Source organism: Ixodes scapularis, unplaced genomic scaffold (genome assembly GCF_016920785.2).
Source record: "Ixodes scapularis isolate PalLabHiFi unplaced genomic scaffold, ASM1692078v2 PGA_scaffold7__128_contigs__length_106722199, whole genome shotgun sequence".
In the NCBI taxonomy this organism is placed as follows: Eukaryota; Metazoa; Arthropoda; class Arachnida; order Ixodida; family Ixodidae; genus Ixodes; species Ixodes scapularis.
In genome coordinates, this window is record NW_024609882.1 from 88334128 (window position 1) to 88358699 (window position 24572).

Consider the following 24572-nt stretch of genomic DNA (forward strand, 5'->3'; position numbering starts at 1 on the left):
AATATTTGCATATTTGCCGAAGTTCGGCAGTTAGGGTTGGCGGTCATGTGGGTCTGCTGTGGTGCTGAGTAGCTAATATGGTGTAGCGCTCTGTGGTGTACGTTCTTCCTCTGTCCTTGTCTTAAAGCGCACTCATGTTTTTTCACGTACAATACCAACTCGCCCAACAATCAGCACTTGTATATACTAACCTGCTACAGTAGTTGTACCCCTTTGACTAAGATTTGTTAGTCTTCCAAGTAAATCGGGGTGACAAATTTAAACATGACCGGCGAATACAAAGTGCTTACTAATCTACGATTACCACCCGCCATGTGATAATTTTAGTCAGTGGTGGTTAGTCAACAGTTAAACTAGTCACGTCTGGTAAGTATGGTTGATGCTTTATAATGCTAGAATCAGTGGCCCATCAAATGCTCAAAATGCGTCTTAGAAAAATCTCATATTTCTTCCCAGTTTATTTAAATTGGGGATGATATGTTTCAACTTCATATCACATGATTTCCACATTTTTTGGTTCCAGGCAGGCGGTGCAATCTACCCGGTGGCTGTCAGCTCAAGCCTAAGTAATCCTGAGGCGCCCAGCGATGTGGCAGTGGAGGGAGACCTCGAAGCCGCGTCGCCTGCTGAGGCAGTCCTGGTGGCATTCTGCCTCTACTTCATCTTTGACTACACGTATCATCACCAGTTCAGGCGCAGATTCATTGCACTAGAGTACTTAATTGATCTGAAATACTCAAATGTGGAGTCACGTGCAACGAATTGCTTTCGAACCTAAACGAAATGCCAAAAAGTAGTTTCTCTTTTAATGCCTTTTTATGCAGGTTTAAGAATTTTTTATGTCACTTGTTTAATGCTTTTTTTTGTCTGACATAAGGCAAGATGGTTGATTCTGAGAGTTACAGAAGGTCAATGATATTGCTTTAGAGTCACATTTTTGTAATTTCCGAACTCACAGCTTTTTGCTTTGTGCAGCATTAGCATACTTAATTTATTTAGTGTACTTCATACTTGGTGCCTCAAAGCATTCGAGGGTTGTGGTTCCATGTTCACACTGATTTGTGCTTGCAAGGTTTAAATACAGCTCATTAGCAGCAGGAGATACAAGCCCTTTCTTCTTTCCACATTGGAAGAGCAAATCCCGGAGTCTGCTTTCCTCTACTCCAGCGTTCATTCCACTACTCTGGATAGGACGGGCATAGTGTACTGCTCTCCTCGAGTTGCAACGTACTAGTCATTGCTAGTCGTGTATTGGTTTGTATTGCTGTTTGCAATATATGTGATAAAAAATTTATTTTATATCACAGTGCGTTCATTTTGATTCTGGTTTGTACAAAACTCAATCATTTGAGTTCACCCCAGTGAAGCTTCGCTATTCCAAGCGGTGTTCCAAGCATTCACTGTTATTTTCCGGGTAGACACCGATTGTTTATGTACTTTTTGTGATAATTTTATTGACTGTCGCGAACTAGAGCCCCGAAAGTGTTGTTCCAGATGTCTTTATTGCGCTTAGTGGTTTCATCTGAGAACTTTTATAAGATGTATAGTCATGCCATTGATTTTTATGCCATTTTGTCTGTGACAGCCACAATAAAACATTGTCATTTACTTTCAGAACTAGGCCGTCTCCATCTATTGTAAGGCCCACCATTGAAACATGTACTATCACACCCACAAAGGGCCATAGTACCTTGTTTTAGGGGGCAAAAGTGATTCCATCAAGTGTACATTTAACCTGTATTAGGAGGTGAACTGGGCCAGTTGGTTGCTGTTATACATGATGGGAAAAACAGCTCGAAAATCGCGGACTACGAAGAACAGACACGACAGGACAGCACTGTCCTGTCGTGTTTGTTCCTCGTAGTGCGCGTTTTCTGAGCAGTTTTCCTCGTCGTGTACATTTAACCCCAAAGTGGATCATAGTTCCCTCCAAAAGGAGGTAAAAGCAGCCCCCTCAATTACGTCGTCTTACCTCTCAAAAGGGTTGAAATTACCCCCTAAAGGAGGTAAAGGCTGACCCTGAAAGGATGCACTTTTAACACCAAAAGGAACTAAGGTTACCTCCAAAGGGAGGCAATGTTGCACCCTAACCAAGGAGGTAAGTTTGCACCCTCGTTGCAGGCGGTAACGTTACCTCCAAAAGAGTTGCCCTGTGTGCTCGTCATTTTCCCCCCTCAAGGAGGGTACTACAGTACCCTTTTTTTTAAGAGTGCATATGTGGCGACTGTCGAGAATTATTTCTCGGATGCAAGACCTTGAACGGCGCCTGGACCTCTGACGTAGCTTGTGCATGCTCTTTTGATTACCTTCTGAAAACTGTGCCTAAAAGAACTGCTGGAGAATGGCGGTTGAGATGAAGGCGTTACAAGATGGGTCATAGGAGCTGCCATGTACTGGTGCAGATTGTCTTGATTCCGGTGTGGCTCGTTCTAGAAGTTCCAGCAAAGGGACCAAGCAGAGGGGGGAAAATGTTGCTTTGGTTGCAACGTCCCAATTTGGAGTTCCTTCAATCTCCCGCGACTGACTTGCTAGTAAGTCGCAGCAGAACAGGCATCTTCAGTGCTCACCCTCCCCTGCTGTAACACTGCCAGGATTGAGACCAGGGGTTCATCCATGATTGTCAATCTGGGAACGTGTTGCTAATTCTGGGAAAGGCCTCCCGAGGGATATATAGCGTAGATTTGCATACTTTGAGAAGAAAATTCTTAGAGCGTCGTCCCATTAGAGCAGGGGTGGCCAAGCTGCGGCTCGCGACTTCGCGTGTTAAAGTGCAGCTCGCGGTTCCCTCCCCCCCTCCTTCCCCTCGCCCGCCTCCCTCCCGATCACACGAGCACTTCCCCAAAAAAATAAATGGAACGCGTTTTAAGTCGAAAGACAGGTTACAGTTTGATAGTCTTGTGCTACTGCTACCTGACGTACAGTTCTACTGCTTTTGACTCGGATAGATTGAAAGTAGTTCGAGCTTCGTTAATTTCTGTAGACAAAAGTCCCCCCCCCCCCCCCCCCTCGTGGCTCTTGAAAGTTTCGTAGTTTTGTTTGTGGCTCTTAGGCCGGGTTAGCCTGGCCACCTAGGCACTACAACGACAAATACCGATTTGTGTCCTGCAACACCACAAAGTTTTGTGTTGCTGATGCTGTTCCACTGTAATGACCAACACCCGCGACAAACGCCGCAGCAAGCAGGCCCTCCGAGGAACATCGGTCAGGGACAAACTTAATTCTCTCGCCCGCTTGTGCCTTCTCTTGCTGTCTTCGCCACCCTCCTCCTACCCTTCCTCCCATACCTCCCGTGACTCAGTCCTTGGCGGCCGCTGATCGTTCCTGCTCCCGCAGTTCCGATTCCTGGATTGCTCGTAGTAGTCGCGGGCACGGCTTGCTTGCTAGATGTCGTGTTGCAAAAGGGAATTTGCTGCGGCTGGTTTTGCTCGCGAAAACTTGGCGCGCGGGTTGGTGCTTCAAGATGCCGAAGTCTACGCCCCTGCATCAGGATGGATACACCCATGTGCGAGGACTGACCAAAGTAAGACCGCTCACCACGAAGTAGGACACGACGTTCCACCAGTTCTGCGGCAAGCCATTCCGGCAAAACGAGAGACTTGTCATCTGTTCTGTGATTGTCCCCCATAAAACTACCCCTGTATTGTCCCCCATAAAACGCCTGCCCTCGGTCGTTCGGATATGAAATTAAAAACGTCCTCAAATCGACTTGAAATTCCGTGGTGCCCATCTGGAATGCTTCGAACGACCCAAAAGAGGAACGATTGAGAAATTCTAGTCTGGAAAAAGTTGGGTGTCGATTGTCACGACTGTTTTCATAAAGTCGCCAATGGCAAATGAAGACAAGCAGAAGCTTTAAACAAGAGATAAAGTAATCGTCTCCACTTTCACCGTGTTTGTCGGTGCGTTTTACGGCCAAAGAGAGAAATGCGAAAACCGCGTCGCGATGCTCTGTCTCTGTATTTTGAAGTGTTTTGTTGACAACTCCAGTCCCACTAGGAAACAAGTTTCCTTGTCCCCTTTTTCTGTGTCGTGTCCGCCAGGTGGGACAGCGGACTCCGACAAATGGGCTGTTTGTCGGTGTTGTATGTCGCTCATTGTCGTCTGTCGCTGTTGCTCTAGTGGGACGCAGTTATTAGGGACTCGGCCTGGGGCATGTTAGGGGCGTGTGCGTATAAGTCGCTGGTCGTGAGAACCAGCAGCATTGCATTCGTTGTGCGCAGTGTCCTGGATTGTCTGGATCTGCCTGTAATTTATGGGACCTTTAGAACTTCAGCATTACACAGTGATGACATCAGCAGCTGGAAATTGATGGGACCGAAATAAAGATGACAAAACTAGATTGTAGCTGGAGTCTATCACTAGCATGGAGAAGCTCTCAATAGCATGGACTTTGGATTCACACAAGAATGTCCCGTGGGTAACAGGATTTAATGCACAAGTAATTCTGAAGATGGCTTTAATGCTTCCGTTCTAATTCCTATGGACCTCCACAGGCTGAAAGGGCAGGTGGCATACGTACCTATGTATCAAGTGCAGAGAAGGGAACAGTGAACAAAAAGGCACCAGGAAAAGGCCCCCATCTATTAAAACCGAGTTCTGTATGGGTTTTTATTCTCTGCTCCTTGGGGTTAAAAAAACTTATTGGAGCAGTCCTAGCTCACCTCCAGTGCTGATCAAAATAACACGACGTGAAGTCATGATAGGCGTAAGAAACAAACAGCTTGAAACCAATTCGCGTCCTTTTACTTTCACAAAACTCGGTATGCGCCAAATAGCCTAAAACGGGTACAAATCAAAGCAGTCTGTGAAATAAAACGTTAAAATACGGCAGAAAAAGTAAACACTTGCGGGGCGTAAAACCGCGGAAGTAAATCCGTTCATGGCAATAGTACGGGTTCTTTTTTTCCTCTGGTCACCTTGCGCCGTCCAGACTGCCAGGTCCGGATGGGGTGACGGGCTTCGTTGTGGGAAGCTGGGCGGGTCTTGCCGGAGACGAAGTTGCTTCCCTTGGCTGTCGACGACTAATTCAGTTGACTTTGGGAATTACTTTTAAACAAAACAATTTAATACTTTTGAAACGAATGAAAATACAAAGAAAAACGATACTGCAAAATGGTAACTTCCCCTGTACGGGTTTGGGAAGGAGGTGGTCGGGTGTTAGCTTCTCCAAGCTCGGGAGTTGGCTGGCTCGTGGGATTACGTCCCGATTACGGGGACAGAAGTCCCTCGGAATCCCACGACCTGACTCGATTACGGAGCGACAGCTCTCGAGCCCCAGCACAAACTGACCTCACTCGCTGAGTTTCTAATCCCAGTTACTCGTTGGTCCGTCCCCTTTTTGTGGACCGGCGAATCCTCGACGCGTTGTGAGACAGGCGTTTCCCACCGCCAACCAATCGGCTCACCTTCTCGCCACGTGGGAATTGCCTGCATTCCCGGGTGGGAACCCGCGGTCTGCGTTCATCTCACGGTCAAAGGTCGGGCTGGTTCGGATGCAAGCAAAGCCATTTCTCGCATGGCAAAGCGGACAACCGACCCCAGTGTGGATAGCGCCGACTAAGTGAGCCATCCCGCAATTCATTCTGCCAGAGGCGGTCTGACGTTGCCGTTCTGCCGCGACCCCCCACACTCGGGCGAGAAAGACTAAACCGATGTAAACGCGCCGTGTAAACAGCGCCGGCCAGAGCCACTGCGCTCTGGTGGCGGTGGTGGTGTAACTTTACTTTTCCGGCCCGGAACGCACGCTCCGATTCTCTCGGCAGAAAACGCGCGCCCCGAACCCCGCGTCGTAAAGTACGCCTGTCTCTCGAGGTCGCCCGCCAAGGGAAGTGTTTACAACAGCGCTTTCCCCCCAGTCAAATCTCCCTGGTGCTAACGGCCCACCCGCGGAGCTCTCGTCGATCCTTACACCTCCCCCCTTAAGACTCTTGCTGGACTGAAAGAACATCTAAGAGTCAAACATGAAAAAAAGGATCGAAGACATCAGTCGCATTTCTACATACGATGCACAAAAAAAAAAAAAACGCAAGTGGCGTTGAAAAAAAAAACGGTTATCTTCGTAAACATCAGTGCATAATACTGAAGATGAATACGTATACAAGTGACATGACCGAGCTCTTCAACGCTGCAAAACCAAAAAGACAAAAAAAAAACGCCATTAGACACGCGCCATGCAATGTCCCCATATTGAATGACAGTACGTCACTATAAAAGAAAATACGCGCACATGTCACAATGCAGGCATCAACGTTTACGCCAGGAACAAAAAAAAAAAAAGAAGAACGCTGAACGGAACACGCCTGCTGCAATAACCGCGCATCGGAACACACAAAAAAAAAATGCTTCGCAAAACAATTGTCTCTAGGCTCGTGCACTGGAAAATCTCAAGTCACAGCAGCCACGAAGTTTGACGAAGTCTCTTCACGCACGGACACAGCAGCAAGACCACACTCCTGGGGTATACAAGTCAGGCCGCGCGGTAGGCGGAACCACCCATGCTCTCGGGTGGGCGCAGCGCTGAGTCAGTGGTACCCCAAAATCTGTTCAGCAAGCGAGACAAAGCGTCTGCGTTACCGCTAACGGACCCCTTTCCGTGGGTCATGATCCCATCATAGCGCAGTAGCGCTAGAGCCCACTTTGATAGCTTTGCCCCATGCGGTCTGCAGGACGTCAGGTAGGACAGAGGGTTGTGGTCCAACACGATGTGCACTTTTGCGCCCAAGAGCCCGCCATAAAATGTGACAAGCGCCCAAACGAGAGCGAACGCCTCGCGCCCAATGGTGGACCAGCGTGTTTGAGTAGGAGTGAACGTATGGCTGGCGAACGCAATCGGCTTCTCGGCTCCGCCACTCCCGATCTGGCCCAGGCACGACCCTGGTGCCACTGCTGACGCGTCTGTCAAAAGCCAGCAAGGCTCCTGCAAGCTCGGGGTCGAAAGGATCGCCGCCTCACAGAGTGCTGTCTTTAGCTGCGGGAATGCGCCCTCCGCCCCCTCCGGCCTAGGTATTTCGTTCAGTTCGCCCTTTTTGGCAAGGGCCGTGCAGAGCTCGGCGATAGCAGCGTAGCCTTTTGCGTACTCTCGGAAGTAGCCACACGGTCCCGGGACACTCTGCGGTTCCCTTTTATTACGCGGGTAATCTAAACCCTCGGTCGCGGCGTCCTTATTTGGGTCGTGTTTATTCGTTCCAGACCCCACGACGTGCCCGGGGAGGGTGACTGACCCCCCGGCAACCTGACACTTCTCGTGAATGAGCTCACCTGTTTGTTCAGTGGCGCCGTTTTCGGGGGGCGCGCAGTTTACCTCTCCAAAGTTAGCATCTTCGTGAAGCATGACTCCCACATGTCCCACTCGAGCACGGCTGTTTCTCAGCCGGCTCGCACGAACCACTTTGGTTCCGCCCTCCCGAGTCACAGGACCTGAAGCCGCCACGAAAGCATTCGGTGATGCTATCCTGTGTTCACCCCCATCAATATCTTGGTCTTTGTGCCGGTTCAGCAACTTCCAGTCATACGATGAAAGTAAGCAATCTGCCGTGATAGTCAGTGTATCGGTAACCGCACACAGTACGGTGACCGGATCACTCTGAGCAACCCCTCCCCGGAGCCTGGCCTGCAGCGGCAAACGCACGAGTTTTGCTGTTACCTGTTGCCCAAAGGCAGAAACAAGGCGAACTGTGCCGCTATGCTCGACCAGTTCCGGCGGAACGGCGCTCTCTCTGACGACTGTTATTTCACTTCCGGTGTCTAGCACGGCCGTTAGCTCTTGGTCGCTGGAGAAAAGTTCGACTAGGATCAGTCCTGAACTTCTGGGTCCCCACTTGTCATTCTTATCTACTGCAGCCGTTGGCTGTTGAGGGAAACTCAAAACAGCAGTTCTGTCCCCTACCATCACTCCCTGCACGAGTGGCTTTCGAGCCGTTTCGTCTTGCTCTTTGCGGTTAGGGCAGTTTCGCGAAATGTGCCCGCTTTGGTTGCAGCCAAAGCAACGAGGCGAAGTGCGAGGAGGGCTCTGCTTAGAAGCGTCGGTCTCTGGCTTCGAGCCGTCGCCTCTGACTTCTATGCCCCTCGCCGTTCGTCCGTCTCTTTCTGCCTCCTCGTACATCTGTACCACCTTAGCTAGCTCGTGCGCCTGCAGCCACTTTGTCTCTTCACGCAGCGTGACGTGCCGGAGACACTCCTCACTGAGGCTCGACTTCACCTGGTCTGCGACCATCAGATGAATCAGGTCCTCTTTACTCTCTACATTGCGCGCCTCCAGGTAGTAGCTGAAATAGCTCGCCGTCCTCGAGGCGAACTGCGCCCACCCCTCGTCTTTTCGCTTACGCGCGCCGGCAAACCGCTTCCGGTACTCGCCAGGGGTGAGTCGGAGCTCGTCCAGGACGGCGGCCTTGACCGTGTCGTAGCTAGCTATCTCCCCCGCAGATAACCTCGTAAAAAGATATTTAACTCTTTCTGACAACGCCGGCATTATCAGATGTACTCGGCTCTCATTCGGCACTCCGTAGGCCGCGAACATCTTTTCGACACCGTCGAACCAAACAGGAACTTCCGCGTCAGGTGGCAGTTTCTGATTTTTAAGAAGTTTCGCGCATTGCGAAACAGGGTCCAGCCTGCCCATTCCCGTCGTCACGGTAGCCGCCCCACCGACACTCGGTCCACGCATTGCCGCGATTCTTTCCTCGCTCTCAAGCTTGAGTTTTAATATGGCAATTTCGTGCTCGTGCTCCATGCGCCGCATGGCTTCCGCGTGCGCATGGGCAGCGCGCTCGTCGGCGGACCGACTTTCTGACCCTTCCGCTCCTCCGTCGGTCCCTTTGTCCCCTTCCGCAGTTTTCGCTTTATCCCCCGATCTCTTCATCTTTTCCTGCACACTGACTCCTACGTCTGCACACACACCAAAGAGACGTGAAGGTTCCACTCACCGGCGCCGCGGAGTCTCCCTTGGACTGGATGGCACGGGGTGACAGTGGGCTCCCTTGACGCTAGTCGGTCTCTGATGCGTGGGCTCTCTGCGGTAGTCGTTCTGTTGCCGCTCGATGATGTTTCTTGAATTTTAATGTCGCCGAAGCCAATCCTGTCGACTGCGCCAGTACGGGTTCTTTTTTTCCTCTGGTCACCTTGCGCCGTCCAGACCGCCAGGTCCGGATGGGGTGACGGGCTTCGTTGTGGGAAGCTGGGCGGGTCTTGCCGGAGACGAAGTTGCTTCCCTTGGCTGTCGACGACTAATTCAGTTGACTTTGGGAATTACTTTTAAACAAAACAATTTAATACTTTTGAAACGAATGAAAATACAAAGAAAAACGATACTGCAAAATGGTAACTTCCCCTGTACGGGTTTGGGAAGGAGGTGGTCGGGTGTTAGCTTCTCCAAGCTCGGGAGTTGGCTGGCTCGTGGGATTACGTCCCGATTACGGGGACAGAAGTCCCTCGGAATCCCACGACCTGACTCGATTACGGAGCGACAGCTCTCGAGCCCCAGCACAAACTGACCTCACTCGCTGAGTTTCTAATCCCAGTTACTCGTTGGTCCGTCCCCTTTTTGTGGACCGGCGAATCCTCGACGCGTTGTGAGACAGGCGTTTCCCACCGCCAACCAATCGGCTCACCTTCTCGCCACGTGGGAATTGCCTGCATTCCCGGGTGGGAACCCGCGGTCTGCGTTCATCTCACGGTCAAAGGTCGGGCTGGTTCGGATGCAAGCAAAGCCATTTCTCGCATGGCAAAGCGGACAACCGACCCCAGTGTGGATAGCGCCGACTAAGTGAGCCATCCCGCAATTCATTCTGCCAGAGGCGGTCTGACGTTGCCGTTCTGCCGCGACCCCCCACACTCGGGCGAGAAAGACTAAACCGATGTAAACGCGCCGTGTAAACAGCGCCGGCCAGAGCCACTGCGCTCTGGTGGCGGTGGTGGTGTAACTTTACTTTTCCGGCCCGGAACGCACGCTCCGATTCTCTCGGCAGAAAACGCGCGCCCCGAACCCCGCGTCGTAAAGTACGCCTGTCTCTCGAGGTCGCCCGCCAAGGGAAGTGTTTACAACAGCGCTTTCCCCCCAGTCAAATCTCCCTGGTGCTAACGGCCCACCCGCGGAGCTCTCGTCGATCCTTACAGCAATCTTGTTCAGCGACAAACAAGTGTTCATTCAGCTGTGAAGCATTGAAGTGGATATAAAATCTGCATAGCGTTTCAGAGCAAGAAAAACAGCGGTACGATTGACAGGATTGCGGGCGCTACGCGGGCGCGTAGGAAGGCGACAAGGCTTACTTTGATGAGAGCCACACGGAAAACGTTGACACCAGCCACACACGCTGTGCAGGGCTATCGTTCTCGCTTCTTGAATTATGGTTGAAAAGCACTGCGCATTAGCACTGCAAGTACTCCACGTGTACACGGTTTCAATTACGGAACAGAGCAGCGAGGCCTACTTCATTCGAGCTTGGGTAGAGAATCGCCGAGGTTGGAGCAGTCGAACTGTGGACATCGGCATGCTCGAAACTTCTGCTACCGACTTTTATGCGCGTGATATGCGGAATAACTCAATGGATATGCACTGGCAGATGAAACAACGCGTCCACTAAGTCACCACGGACCACGGCACCAAAGTATCCGCCGGAGTGTAGCAGACGCTCCTGCCGCCGACCGGCGCCGTATGTGCGTCGCCGTCAATATTTTGTGCGGCAGTAATCTGGCCAATCAGAGCACGCCGCTCCGCGGCAGATCTGGAATGGCCAGGTTTTGGAAATACGCGGCCCGGTCTCCCGCCGGTGCCGGGGAGGCGGGGACGTTGAACATCCTCGTTCGGCCCTTTTCGGGTCCGGCGCCCCGATTTCGGCCGGAAACCGGTCCCAACACCCTCTCCCCCGGCGCAAAAGACGGCCGGCGTTTTCGCCGGGAGAAAAAACGGCTGTGTGATACGCACATTCGCGTTTGAACGCGTTTGAGTGCGTTGCGGAGTCCTTGCGGCCAGGCGCGGTCGCTTGCGGACCGACGCGCGCCTTCCCGCGACGCTCGGTAGCGCGACGCAAGCGAGTAGAGACTCGCTCAACTTTTCGAAGCGTTGCGGTGCGTTCGGGCGCGTTCGACCAATCAGAAGCCGAAAGAGGAGAGGGGGTGACGTGTTCGCTCCGGCCGACTCGGCGAGCCGGTTCGCCGGTCCCAGTGCTTGCTTTTTCGTTTTGGGGAGCAGTGGACACTGCATTTTTCAAGGCTGCGATGGTTCAAGCTTGACAAAGCGTCGGGGAAGCCGGCGAGATTGTCCCAAGATCGAACGCTTCGACGCTGTCGCCGTGCACCGCCATGTTGCCTTGGATTTCGCTTACTATTGGTGAGCCACTAGCGACGATAGCGCGTTCTTATTGGCTCTTGATTGCGGTTGACTGCGTGTCAACGCAACTGTGCGTACAAGTTTGGCGCAAGCGGTCTTCGCAACGCAACGCGTCCGCTTGCCGCTACGGAACGCACCGCGCTCAAACGCGAATGTGCCTATGGGCCTCTAGGCGCCCGTTTCCGGCTTGGGCGGCGTCGCCGACGCCGTCGCCTTAACCCCGCGTTGCATTATGGGAAACATCCCATAATGCAATGGGCTGGTCTCACTCGTGACCTGTGTCTTGCATCATGGGGCGTTTTCGACAATGACGTCACACGTGACGTCACGTGTGATGTCACGGAATCACGAGTGACGTCACAAGGATCCCGCGCGTTGCGTTATGGGAAACGTCCCATGATGCAACGCGCGGGTCTCAACCGTGCCCCGCGCGTTGCATCATGGGACGTTTCCGATGACTTCACACGTGACGTCACCTGTGACGTCTTGAGAGTGTCGCGCGTTTCAATAGGGAAAATATCCTATGATGCAACGCGCGGGTCACTCGTGACCCGCGCGTTGCATCACTGGACGTTTTCCATAATGACGTCACAAGTGACGTCACGAGGGTTACAAGTGACGTCACGACGGTCACGAGGGTTACAAATGACATCACGAGTGACGTCACCACTGACGTCACTAAAGACATTCGTGAAGGTCACGCGAAGGTCACGACCTTCACGTGACCATCACTCCTGAAGGTCACGAGTTTCACGAGGCCTTCACGAGTGACGTCACGAGGGGGAGTGAAGGAGAGTGAAGATGATGGGCACAAGGAGGAGGAGAGGAGAAGGAGGAGGGGCATACTCTTCTCTCCATACTCTTCCCTCCTCCTCCTCAAGGGCTGCGCTCTAATTCCGCGTTACAAGGAGTTGTAAAGGTCTTTCTTTTTTTTTTCGTAATCTTAGCGGTTTATTTTTCACTCCCTTCGCTATTCAGATTCCATTCGAGATGAAATTTCACTATTCATGCATCTCTAAAGTAAATACACGATTGATGTATTAGTGAAGATTTCTCCAACAGACTATATATTGAACAAGCAAGTTATCTTAGGCTATGGTTTAGTCGTCTCGTTTTTATGATTATTTTTTATTTATAATGTCCAAATTTTGGTGTGGACATTAGGCACAAATTTCGGACGGAGTTTAAATAAATAAAATATTGTTGCCTCAGTTTTATAGTAGTCGTTTTTTACAAATACCTGTTTTGTTTCGACAAGTTATAATTTCTACAAATCGGCCTAGTGCAAATCACCCTATTTGACGAATACTCTTTCCGCCAGTTGTCCGTCGACGAATGGGCGTTCGACAAATCGTCCTAAACCCACTGCTAAAAAGCGGCTTCGACCGGTTCTGCAGGAAAATCCCAAGACCGCTCCCGTGCTGCTCTGGTTGCAGGGTGGACCCGGCAGCTCTTCCATGCTCGGCCTGTTCGTGGAAAACGGGCCGTACCTTGTCGACAAGGGAGGAAACCTCCAATTGCGGAAGGTCACGTGGGCGCGGCGCTATTCCATGCTCTACGTGGACAACCCGGTGGGCGTGGGCTTCAGCTTCACGCAGCAGGACCGGGGCTACGCCCACAACGAGAGCGATGTAGGCCGGGATCTCTTCGAGGCGCTGCAGCAGTTCTTCACGCTCTTCCCCGAATACGTCGGCAACGACTTCTACGCCACCGGGGAGTCCTACGCAGGTACGCATCTTCAGCTTACCCATACAAACATATCGTATAGAAATCTTTCGAATGGTTGACGACAAAAAATTGGCCGAATCCGCTATAGCATTTCTATCGCTGTCTTTAGCTTATCCTACGGTCGCTCGTAAGCTTGGTCCTTAGCTCACCCTATGATCCGTCTTGCTGTTGGACTCTTTAGTGGTTTTATGGATAGCTAAAGAAAATTTTATGGTGTATGGTTGTCTAGCTTTCCATCTAGTCCTGTATGAGCCTTTAGTTAATTCTATCGTTAGCTATAGGAGCCTTTAGTTTATCTATCCTTACCTAAAGACGTTTCTATGGCTTATTTGTGGCACGTTAAAGGGACCCTGCAATCATATTTAAGCGTCTACCTTTTTCGCGGTTTCCACGTCTCTTGGAGTTTGGGAAATCCAGCGGGCACGGAGAGAGTAATTAAATATCAGAGCGTCAGTTCAAACGGACGACGCGGAAACCTCCTCCACCTACGGGGTCAACCCGCGGTACCGAATGGCCTTACTACTGGTCAGAGCCGCTAAAAGCTTCTTTTTAGTCGAAATACAAAATATATTGGCGCGAACCGTTTCAATTATTTATAAAAGTAGTTTTTGTTCAGTACTTTAGTTCAGAAAAGAAACAAATGCAGTTTATAAAGTACGGAAAGAAGAAATGACCCGTCGGACATACCCGCCACTAAGCGGTGGAAGAGGCAGCGCATACTCGAAAGGAGTAGTGGGATCAGGCGCCGACACACATAAATCCCGGATGTATGTGGCGGCGCTGCGGTCGTATCGACTGGAGGATCCGACCGGCTCCGAGCCTTCCGAAGGCCTTCGGCGAGCAGCATTGTCTTGAGGTTTGGCCGTTTTGCGGTATGGCAGCGCGAAGTGGCTCCAATTTTGGACCGATCTGTACCCCGTGTTTGCTGTCGTTTGTGGTCAATGAAGTGTCATGCCGAAATAGTGTTTAATCGCGCAGCAAATGCAATGAGAGCCGCTCTGGCTGCCCGCAGCATACAGCCTATCCAGAACATGCTTTAGTGGCGCCCCCTCGCGCCTTCGACACGGAGTGCGGCAGCCGTGAGCGCTCGCTTAGCTCACTACCCCTTTTCCAGTTCACCGCCACTTAAGCAACCAATTACGTCATGAAGAAGATTATTTTTGCTTGTTTTTCTAATTTTAATTTGCCTATAACTTTTAAAATAAAGCGAAGTTTGAGAAAAGAAATGTTTCATTAAGTAACTGCGTTCAATGCGCTCAGGTTTGGTGCAAATTAAAAATCAGTTAAAAAGTCCTTGCAGGGCCCCTTTAACCGGTATGCTATACCTGCCAATGGATTTTTCTTTGGTTTTCTTGGCTGTCTATAGATATTTCTATGAGCTGTTCAAAGAATTCTATCGCTTATCTAGTAGTTCCCTCTAGTCAGTATGCTGTAGCTGCCTATAGTTTTGAGCTTGGTTTTTTTAGCCGTCTGTAGCTTGTTGTATGGTCTGTTAAACAATTCTTTATTTTGTACCCTATAGTTCTCTTAGCTGGCATTGCCATAGCTATCTATAGTTTTTGTGTGGTTTCTTTAGCCGCCTATAGATTTTTGTATGGTCTTGTAAAGAAGACTGGATATCTTATCCTATAGCTCTCTCTAGCCGGCCCTGTTATACCTGCCTATGTTTTTTCTTCTTTTGTGTCTTCGGCCTTAACGTGTCAGGCGTCTTGATGCGTCCGGCGCTTCGAGGTGTCTGGAGCCCTGACTCGTCCAGCGCTTTAACGTATTCGGCGCCGCGACGCGTCCGGCGCAACAGGCGCTCTGACGCGTCCGGTTCTCTGACGCGTTCCGGGCCCTGACGCACCCGGCGCTCTGAAATGTCCGGCGCTCTGACGCCTCCGGCCCCCCGACGCGTCCGGCGCCCTGACGTGTCAGGCACTTTAACGCGACCGGCGCTCTGGCGCATTTGGCGCTCTGGCGCGCCCGTATTTGGCGCGCCCAGGGCTGATGCGTATATGCTCCTTGCACATGACGTCATTTCCGATGCCCTCCAGAGAAGAGGGGGAGAAGGAGCTCCCCTGTTATCAGGACCCTCCTTTGTGCCTTCTGGATTTGCACAGGCGTCGCTATTCTCCTCCCAGAAGATTATAGAAGATTAACCCGTCACTCAAAATTCTTACAAAAGCAGCTTCCCTCTCCTCCTTTTACTTGGTGTGCAAATGTGTGCGATGTGACGTCAATGCAAGGAGCCTATAACAGCCTTACGCGTCCGCTGCTTTGACGTGTCCGGCGCTCTAACGCGTGCATCACCCTAACGCGTCCGGCGTTCTGACACCGCAGCACTCTAAGAGATCAGCGCTCTAGCGCGTACGGTGTTTTGATGCATCCGGCGCCCTGACGCAACCGGTGCCCTAACGGGTCCGGTGCTCTGACGCGTCCGGCGCCTTGACGCATCTGGTGCTCTGACACGTCTGGCACTCTGACGCGTCCGCGCCCTGACGCGTCCGGCGCTCCGACGTACCTGGTGCCCCGACGTGTCCGGCGCCCTCATGCTTAAGGCGCTCTGACACGTCCAGTGCTCTGACGCCTATATCGAAAAAAAAAACACTTCACCTCTGATGTGTTATGGCACCTTCTCAGCACTTCAAACCCCTTCAGCCATTCAAACACCTCCAGCTCTTCACACCCTTCAGCCTTCCAGGCTACATGACCCTTCAACACTTTAGACGCCCAAATGACTGTGAACCGTAGACGTTAATGTAAATTTATTCAGACATTGAGTTTCACATACTTGTTGTAACTCATAAAGACAATAACAACCAACGTTTACTCAGACCAGTGTGCAAGCAGCTGTAGACGAAAGGGATCCTATGAAATAGAGACAACCGAGTTGTTTGTCGCAAATAAATACCTCTCGAGGTACTCACAATGCCGCAGGGTAAATTCCAGAGATGTACGGTTGTCCAACTCATAAAATTGAGCAGTTGCACCACGTACGCATTCATACACACTTTCAGTAGCACCTTTAGAGAAAACCACGAGCACGCAACCAACATATCCGCCGCCGTTGAGAAATCATGAGCACAGTCACGATGTCGTCCCATGGTGGCGTCGCGGTGGCGCTTCCGGTGTATTTTTCGATCGCTGGATGCTTCTGAAGTAAAACGGACAAAGAGGCACAAGAAACAAAGCACACCTTCTTGATCTGCGCACCCAGCTGTTTTAGAAGAGAGGTCACACGCATGGAACGGGAAGCTGACACCGAGCGTCCGCTGGTTGTTGCGCGTTTAGCTTGCTCTCGTTGGCAGGGAAAAAAACCTGGTGACTAGCTTCTGTCGAAGACGAAGGCTGTATTTCGACTGACGAAAATCAGGTTATCTTCAAAAAAAAAACAGAAAAAGGCCCCCCATTCATTTCCTCACGCGCCCTCTCTCCCTTGTGAGCGGGGAGTTGGCGTCCTTGGGTGCTCCTTGTCCAGCCCGTAAAACACGTACACAAAACACACAGACACAGCGACGGGGAAGCGTTAGCCAAAGTGACAAAAAAGAACGGTAAAACGTCTCCTCGATTTCCCAAAATCGTTGCGGCCGTCAGATACAAAATGGCAAAGCGGCTACCCCGACACATATATCCAGAAGGGCCACGTTACCTCTCCCACAGACCTGTTAAAACGATTTTAGTGGGTGCCGTGATTTAACAGAAAGGATTGAAACAGACCCTATAGCCCTCTCAAAAAAACATGACGAGTCTCTAAACCCTTTAGGAATTTTTAGTAAAGTAGCAATTTGCTAAATTTGGGTCTCGTGGATGTATGAAGGGGCTTTACGCAAGTCTAAAGCCCCTTTATGCTTCAAAAGTAGCTCAAGGTTCGTCGATGCACGAGGTACGTGCAACGTGCAGCCTAGTGCCACTAAATAAGCTACGCTTCAGAGTAACGACACTTGGCCATATTGTGTCTTAAAATCATGGTTGCCAGTTATCTGAAGCATTATCTGAAATCACAGGAAACGCTTTTCTGTCCTCCACAAATGTTTAGACAGGTCGCGGCAGAGCAAAGCAATATTACATGACCTTCCTAACACCGAATCTAATGCTGAGGAAGTCGCACTTTCAAATCATGACAATCGGCAGTTGCGTCTGCTCTGCATACGAGCCAAAATGGCGGCGCCCACAACAATGTAGGGGAACGGAGTGCCGATACTCTAAGCGCAGCTTATTTAGTGGCTCTAGTGCAGCCCTTGGGAAGATCATGGCGGCACAGCGCAGCACTGGGCTAGATTTCAGACGCCATGAATTCCTCAGAAGTGGCGCGCGGCACGTGTCTCGAGCATTTCCACAACAATGAATGGCGCCACTTTTCCCAGGATAGAGGGGCTTTACGCAAGACGCGACCATGTTATGCTGGCTAAAAAGTAGCGCCATTGCCTTCCGTACCTGCTAGCCGGACACAAACGGATACTAACATACAGACGATCCAAACCTCGCAAGGCGATTGGCTAATCGGCCTAGGTTGCCATAGAAATCGCCATCTTGGTCCATTTAAATCTTCGAAGCTTCCAGGGGGTCGTTCTAAACTAGTCGCGCAACGATCACCATGGAGCATCATCGTACTGGAAGCGTTCCTCGTCAATATAAGAGTCTTTGGCACTTCCTATGCGATCAACTTATTAATCATGCCCATCTCCATGGATCTCTTACAATTATATTGTTCTTCTTGCGCATTTCAAGACAGTGAACTTATTTTTCAGTGCCTCCAAGCACCGACACACCATTTGTTGGAGGTACGAAGGTGTACGCTTGTTTCGCCGGTGTGTGGTTAGCAGAATCTCGGTATACAAAACACCACCCCATAAAGCTACCCGTCACCAGCGATACTAGATCGGCTCACCAAGAACGGAGGAGTCAAGGAGAAATTGCTCATTTCACGGACCAAGATGGCGACCACATAGGGAGCTTGGCGTTATTTTCCAGGATCCAGTGACTTTAATGCTGGCTGCACCGTCCACGCGATACGACCATAAAAGCGGCGCTATAACGTTCGATTACGTACGAGCCACGTTCGAATACAAGCGTCTGCCAGCAGCATCGGTCCACGCGCAATAAAAAAAACGTAAAAAAAAAAACGCAGTTCACAGCTTCAGCGCTTTATCAAACATTCCTTTCAGCTAGCCTCCGTCAACACGTATGCTTCACTTTGAGTGAAAGCGGAGCCGAAGCTACAAAAGCATGTTCCCTTGAAGGATACTCGCACTGCACGACCGCCCGTGCCTGGCAGGGACACTGCAAGTGCGGATGTTGCTTTTCTAATAATTATTAATAATTGGGGTGTGTGTCTGTTTATACAGCCTAGCACTTAAGGCTGATTCACACCATAGAGTTATTATAATGTTCGCTAAAGGCTCAAGTGGCGCTAGTGTGCTGACGCAAATTGAAGCAGACAGCAACCAGTCCAAAATTGACTTCCGGTAATGCATTTCTATAGGAAAAAGTGAGTGCATTTTGTCCCTGCGCTCGATCATAAGAGCAAATATCCCAAATAATTCGTACGTACTAGGCAGCTTGGAACATTTCTCAGGCAGGCCGATGAAAGAATTGGTCAGTTACGGTGTTTTTCTTTCAAATTCATCGCATTAAAAACGGTGCTAAAACGGCTTCGTACGTGTATTTATGTGCACTGTCGGACATTGTTAGCGCGAACACGACGTCGGCGCTTTTCAGCGTGGGGGATATACGTGCCAAACGAACGAAGAACATTAGGAAATTAAGACAGACGGCAAGAACTACGCAGTAACACTGGATCAGTAACTCCCTGTGCATATACGATCAAAATAAATTGAAGGCCACGTAATCTATTCCTGTTTTAAATAAGTAATTGCCGCTTTATTCTTTCTGCTCTGAGCGAAGCTGCTTGTTCTACGTTCAAAATATCACCCGCACGCTTGAAATCTTTGAGAACAAGTGCCCGACAAAAGCTACCCGGCAGAGAAAACAATACGAAGAGACACCTTTTATAGCCCACGGACTTTATTCTCTACGTTTTGAATGTTTTTATCCGCTCATGCACGACGGGGTCATTTTTATATAGTCACAGGACTGGCACATCAATATACAAACGTCACCGGAATGCTCGCGAGCCTTGAACACACTCTACATTGCTTTCGATTGTAATTTTGCTTCGAATCGTCGCTTGTTTGTACACACCTGCTGCGGAACACACGTTTGGGACTGAAATGTAGCGAAGTTAAACATCGGTCACTGATGAAGAAAAATGCGCTAACTAAAGCAATTACACTTTTACAGTGTTAATCAAGGTACATACTATTCGGTACGACCCAAATAACCAAAGTGTTCCGTGTTATTTTTCGGCGAAGAGGCAAAATGCACGCGCGTTTTCCCATAGGAATGCACAGGAGTATCGCAAAAGTAGACTGGTTGCTGTCTGCTTCAATTTGCGTCACGGAAGTCGCATAGACACTAGCGCCAGTTGAACCTCTAGCGATTCACACAGCCCCGACCCCTTACGTTGCGTTACGTAAGCTTACGTACAAGCCACACGGGAGTCTGTGCTTCGTATCAAGCATGGCTACCAATTCAAGGAGGTATAGGGGGTATTCACTGGACGCCATATTTGAGGGTGCTGTTTAGAGCGCATGGTCAGAACGAGCTCACATTAATAGGCTGTTAAAATCGGCAATATTGATGGTGCGGAATGCGCGTTGCAAAAGAACTGCGGAAGCTCGCCGTCAGCACGCGCTCAGCAGCCGCGCACACAGCTATGGCCGCCAGCGAATCCTCCCTGGCAAGCGACATTCGAGACACGAATGTTTCGGTGACTTATACGTAACGTAAGAAAACAGTGCTGTATGAAAAGTTCAACTCAACCCCTTACGTTGCCTTACGACGGGCCTTGTGTCTTTCGTTGCCACGGTAACTCACCGTCCTAGCTCGTCGTCACCGAAACATTCGTGTTTAGAATGTCGCATCCCAGGCTATCTCCTTCAATTGGTAGCCACGCTTAATACGAAGCACAGATTTCCCGGTGACTTGGACATAAGCTTTCGTAACGTAATGTAACGTAAAGGCTCGTTCACACAGGCCCGTTTTCTTACGTTAAGTTACGAAAAGTGACCGGGAAATCTCTGCTTCGCATTAAGAGGGGGCGCACCTCAGAGCCCCATAGAGAATACATTAGGTTTTTCACCAAATTAAAAAAATTCTCACATAATAACGGCTGCGCGGATCTTCTTGAAAATTTCGGCTTTAAAGACATTGAGTCATTATCGAGACACTAAACGCAACAGATGTTTCGTCATAAATTTAATTATATTCTTTAAAAAAATCATGAAAATGGTCAAAATCGGCTAATTCGGCACTCTTGCGTTCGGAGCGAATTTACAAAATTATCTAAATTCAAACATAAGAAGAATTGCGTTTAATGTCTTCTAAATTTATTACGGAATCGAATAATATTCAAATTATTCATGTAAGTCGATTTGTTCCGTAACTACAGCAAATATAAAGAACCAAGGTGTCGGTGCTTGTTTTCGTCGTTTTTAAGGTACCTCTCTCTCCCGTGCGGTGGCGCTCGCTGTCCACGAAATGCGAAATCGTCCGTTCGGAGATCGGCCGGATCGGCACTGTGCGAGGTGTTCTTCCGCGGCCGTGTTCCGCGCCCGTATCCTGTTTCATTCTGCACGCCGAGGCGTCAGTGTGCGTGTCTTGCTTTCCTGGTTCTCGCTGGGTAGGTCTCCGTGTTTTCGCAAGTGGCAAATTCACCTTGGAGCTATGGGTCGAAGACAACCGTCCTGTGGCAAGCGGACCGCGAGGTGTTCCACAACCTCGCGGTCCGTCAACGCGTTGTGCTTGTTTCTACTTTTTTTTTTTCTTTTAAAAACGGGCTTTTTTTTTTTGACGCAAAGTTTTATTTTATTGTTATCCTTCACACAAACGTCCTTCGGCCTTGGGGTCGTGGAAATTGGGGATGAAGCGTGCACAGAGTAGATCGTTGTTTGCCTCCTTTTTATTTTTCACGGACGTCCTGTGACCTCCGTACGGTTCGTGGTCACCACAATCTAACGCGGGGAAAAACGGGTCGCCTGCTCTGTAGTCAGGGTATTCCTAGGGGAGGGTGATAACTCGCTGTTCTTCTGGAAATTCACATATCACCCAAAAAGGTGACATGGGTAATGATTACGGTATGTTTTTTTTCCGGTGTTTATTTTTGAGCGAAAATCGGTGCATGTTTTTCGGTGCTTATTTTTTAATCACCAGTGTATTATGGGTTGAACGTCTTGTGATGACGCTAAAAAGCGTTGATAACCAAAGAAAAATGCGATTGGACAAGAACATTTCAAATTTCCAATTCTATTCACATATCCATTACGCTCTTCTCGTGGGAGCATCTATCCTGACGAAAAATGCCAAAGTGATTGAGCTGTGAACGCATACTCAGTGTACAATCTTTCGGCCTAAAGAGGTATTGCGCACGCTCGAACGCGCTTTACAGCCCAGTAGACGAAGTTGGTGGCACCCAGAAGGCGAGTTCTTGAATGGTCTGTAGTAGGCAAAAGAAACAAATAACAATCAACGCATATCAGCTCTTCAAGCGAAGAAGCGCGTTTCTAAGGTCAATGGTTCCGGACGGCACTAATGTTGTTGGCGTTGTCGTAAGATGACGTCAGTTCATACGAACTGACGTCATCTTACGTGATGACGTGACACAAACACGTCATCTTACATGATCTCGTTACACGAAATGACGTCATCTTACGTGATCACGCTGCACGAAATGACGCCATCTTACGTGACCACGTAACACGTCATCTTGTAAGTCAACCTCTCCACACAGCAGCGCTTTCCGGGCCCGTGCAGTGCTGTAGTCGAAAGCAAGCTCCCTACGGCAAGCGAAAGCTTCTGAAGTCTCACATTGAGAATACTCGCTAGCGACCGTCTGTGGAAGCTTCGCACGTTGAGGTTTTTGTCGAGATCGAGCCATCGTGTTCCATTAACTATAGTTGAAGTTATCGTTCAATAAAGCCCTAAAAAATATGAATGTAGTTGGTGTAGACATCAAGATCTAATCAAAAATGCGGTTTGACGTCAATTAACGTGCATATACAAGTGTAGAAAAAAATGAGTTATTTGTGCATAGATGTTTAAAAAAGTGTTTATTATTCGACATAGGACTTTGGGAGAAGGATGTGTTCAGATTTTTCTTCATGAGCGCAAATATACCTGACGCAATAAATAGTGACGATTTCATCGTCCCAGTGGTGAGAAGGTGATTTCTTGCTCGAAACAATGATGCCATTTCATAAACCAAGTTCTGTGACATATGCTTTTCCAATGTCTGGTCACTATTTTGTAAACCTTTCAGTCCAAACGAGTATACTTCTGTTTGTTTTTGTTAGCTTAGGAGGGGGTCACAGAGCCTACCTCTTTGTCTTCCTCTAGGACAGACGTACAGAGTTATACCGCAACACGCATCTGTGGAACACACAGAGCTATCGCTCTCCTGTTGGCGGTACAGTAGCAGACGACACAACGCAGCTCCGTAGTCTATCGAGGGCACGGCTAGCCGCGGCCCGTAGCGCGACCGTTCAGACTTGGGAAATGGTTTTGAAGAACCGAGAAATGGTATCTTGTGTACAATAATCACATGTCGTTAGTATACTAGTATTCTACTTGCTAAGCCAAATAAATATTTGCAGCTTGTGAGAATATGTTTGCGTGACGATTTACCGTTCACACTCCTGACGGATGTTAGCGAGTCCTTCATGTTCGTGGCTCGCAGTTATCGCTACCCCCTCGGAGTGACTTCACCATATATATTTTTTTCTAGCTTGCAGGACATCATAAAAATTAAAACACGCGAGAAAAAAAAATCTTATGAGTACGCGTGATTTTGAGCTTCGCAGCTCTAAAGATGCCCGGTAAATGTCGTCCAGTCTGTTTTGTCTATACTCCGTTTCACCGTAATTTGGCAACCCTCAGTCGCGGAGCAAAGCACGTGACAGCTACTTTTACGAGCAGTACTATGGCACCTGCAGCGCGTCTCCGACTGGTGTGGTTAGCGTCTTATGCTGGCCATACATCAAAAGTTGTCCCGAAGTGCAACAAATGACGTCACAGAAGACGGAGTGTCACGCTGTTGCATCTCGCGATCCTGGCAATTCATCGTAGAAATGCTGGCGAAAACCACGAGGGAACACGAGTGTCGCTGTCGTCATGGCGTCCCAACGAAAAGCAATTATACAATTTCGACGTTTTTGTAATTCGGTAATTTAAATTACTGTATATAATTTTTAAGAAAGTAAAGACATCATAACCAAATAGGAACTTCCGTGCCAAAACATGCAGTGCGAAGTGAAGACAACTACTATCTTTTTTTTTTTTTCTTGATGTCCACAAAAAAAAAAGAAAAAGGCTATGCAGCATCGATCCTACCGTTTTTTTGTTGTTTTTTTCGCACATTATGTGATGTCCTCTAACACGAAAGTACCGACGTAAAAGCGCTGTAGAGACGATATAAAAACAAAAATTTAAGGGAATCGAGCTTTGTAGTAAACGGAAAAAAATAAATAATTAACGACTTTTTACGGTAAACTCTTCACCTCTAAGTAGAACTTCAAAAAAGTGACGGTTACGCGCTTTCATGCCCATTTCAACAAAGTTGGGAGAACGATGTATTGCATCTTGTGAATAGACATGTGGAGCAGCATGTTTATGTTAGAGGCATTGTGTGTAATCGCTGCGCAGTACCTGCCAAAAGAAGATATTATTTGGGCAGTCTCAACCGTTTCCGTCTGTGTGTGCTACGAATACAGCAACTCTTTTCGTAGAAGAAGTGATGAGGAAATGGCGTGCCCTTGATGATACGATTGTGATTATGAAATAAAATTTTTAATCAGCCAATAATTGCGACCTGTCCGGTCGCCTGGAACCCCGACAACAACTCTCGTTCTCTGGAAAGTTCATTCTAATATTTACACGTTTTGTGGAGTTCATCGAGCGAATAAGAATATTCCAACGATGAGCTAAACCTACACGAGTTCCCCAATCCAACTCGGCGCTTTTGAATTTTAGCGCCGTAGATAGTTCTGCGAACAGAGTATACTTCTGTGCAAATATTCGTCTAACGGTTTTGCAACGTTGGAAAGCATCGGAATGATTCAGAATCACTGCGGAGTTGATACTCGGGAAGATAAGACGGGCACTTGGGAGAAACGGACCGTGGCATTTGAGACAGGGGCAGAACCGGGGGACAAACGTGCTACAATCGCATACCCTTCCAAGGTCATCGCTTGGGCGACCGCGCGCGCGCCCAAGAAACCTTTTTTTTTTCATTTTAGGGGTGGGGAGTGGTGCAGGCGCTGATTGTCTTCCTCCTTTGTGGCTTTTGACAGACGCACAACGAGACTGGCAGAACAAGCGCATGATTCATTTCTTTCGATGGAGGCGTTCTGTCTGTGTATGCGAACATGATTTTTTTCCCCTTTTAGTAGTTAGTTGTTCTTGCCTTGACTCGGGTTCCAGTGGG

The 24572-nt window shown here is 49.2% G+C and overlaps 1 protein-coding gene across 1 annotated transcript in view; it reads left to right on the forward strand.

Moving 5' to 3' along the window:
- Positions 1-24572, forward strand: part of LOC8037139 (venom serine carboxypeptidase-like) — a 99300-nt gene that overhangs the window by 49817 nt on the left and 24911 nt on the right. The window contains exon 2 of the mRNA XM_040211007.3: positions 12721-13051. Coding sequence (XP_040066941.3) covers positions 12721-13051 — 331 coding nt within the window. The remainder of the gene's footprint in view (positions 1-12720; positions 13052-24572) is intronic.